Raw genomic sequence first — 1253 nt, 5'->3', positions numbered from 1 at the left:
GAGGTCAGCACTTGGGTGTTTGGTGTTTTTTTTGGCAGGGGGGCCTGGGAGAAGGGGTGAGGGACTGTTTGGAGTGGGAGGTGATGGGAGGCAGGCCCTTCATGGAAGGCAGAGGCACTTTGAAGGGAGGATGGGTGGTCTGTGGTGGCTACTGTGGCGCCACAGGCGGTGACATGGGCGGGGGGAAGCAGCAGCGGTTGTAGCAGGGCGAGTGGAAGTGGGGGAAAGTCATCCCAATGGGTGGCAGCGGCGGCAGTGGGGGCAGGAGCGTGAGCGGGAGCTGGACGAGGAAGAGTACAGTGGTAGGGATAGAGGCTAGAGGAGGAAATGAAAGGGGAGGAGACTGTGAAGAGGGAAAGTGGAGCTCAGGAGGGAATCCTGGAGGACGCACTGCAGGAGGTAATGGCGGGGGTGGGAGAAGGGGAGGTGTAAATGATTGTGGTGATGGGGGTGTCCATGATGGACTGGGCGGCCTATCGGCGATAGGTGTCGCCAAGGCAGGGAGAGAAAATGAAGATGGGGTCAAGAAGGAGATGCGGATGGGAGGACAGAACGACGGCGATGGTGGCGAAGATGAGCACCAGTAGCGGGCGGCGACGGACGGATGGACGGCAGCAGATGGCGAAAGTGGAGGGGGACCTTCCAAAGCATCGATTTTGCCCTTGAGGTTAATCCAGGAAGCGAAAATCTTCCGGCTTGGAAGTTGTGGGACCCCAACCCACAGGGTACAGACTGCTAGTTAAAGGTGTTGGCTTTATAGCAAAAATTATCACGGTGACACATGCGCATTGGCGACTGTCACAGAAGCGTCCTCTATCGAAATCCGCTACCTACATATGGAAGGAGCACCCTGGACTTGAACAGCTCCTATCTTCTTGATGTTGTTAATGGTAACGTTTCTTTCTCCTTAGTGCTGTACTAATCTAACGTGGAGAGTAACCATTATCTTTCAGCATCAACTGTAGGTGTTCTAACTCCTTTGTAAGGCTGTCTCCACCAGAAACCACATATACCTCGTTCTATTGTCAAGGATGGTGGCAGCTTGATGCTTGCAGATAGAGGTCTATAGGCGTGGGCAAACGGTAGATGGAATCTCCTAATGACCCATCCACTTTTCTACTAGCCAAGATGTCCAAAAACGGTAAGCAACTATCTTTCTCTACTTCCACTGTAAATTGGATGTTCTTGTGGATTGAATTGAGATGTTGGAAGAAACATGACAGTTATTCTTCACCTTGGGGCTACACTACAGA

The 1253-nt window shown here is 52.6% G+C and overlaps 1 protein-coding gene across 1 annotated transcript; it reads left to right on the top strand.

The window, feature by feature from the left end:
• The first annotated feature begins 236 nt into the window (after nt 1-236).
• Nucleotides 237-587, top strand: LOC124776119 (glycine-rich protein DOT1-like). The gene has a single exon (XM_047250960.1). It carries the CDS (start codon nt 237-239, stop codon nt 585-587), a length of 351 nt encoding a protein of 116 aa, XP_047106916.1.
• The last annotated feature ends 666 nt before the right edge of the window (nt 588-1253 follow it).

The sequence above is a fragment of the Schistocerca piceifrons genome, chromosome 2 (assembly GCF_021461385.2).
Source record: "Schistocerca piceifrons isolate TAMUIC-IGC-003096 chromosome 2, iqSchPice1.1, whole genome shotgun sequence".
Classification (NCBI taxonomy): domain Eukaryota; kingdom Metazoa; phylum Arthropoda; class Insecta; order Orthoptera; family Acrididae; genus Schistocerca; species Schistocerca piceifrons.
This window is presented reverse-complemented; position numbering and strand designations above follow the sequence as displayed.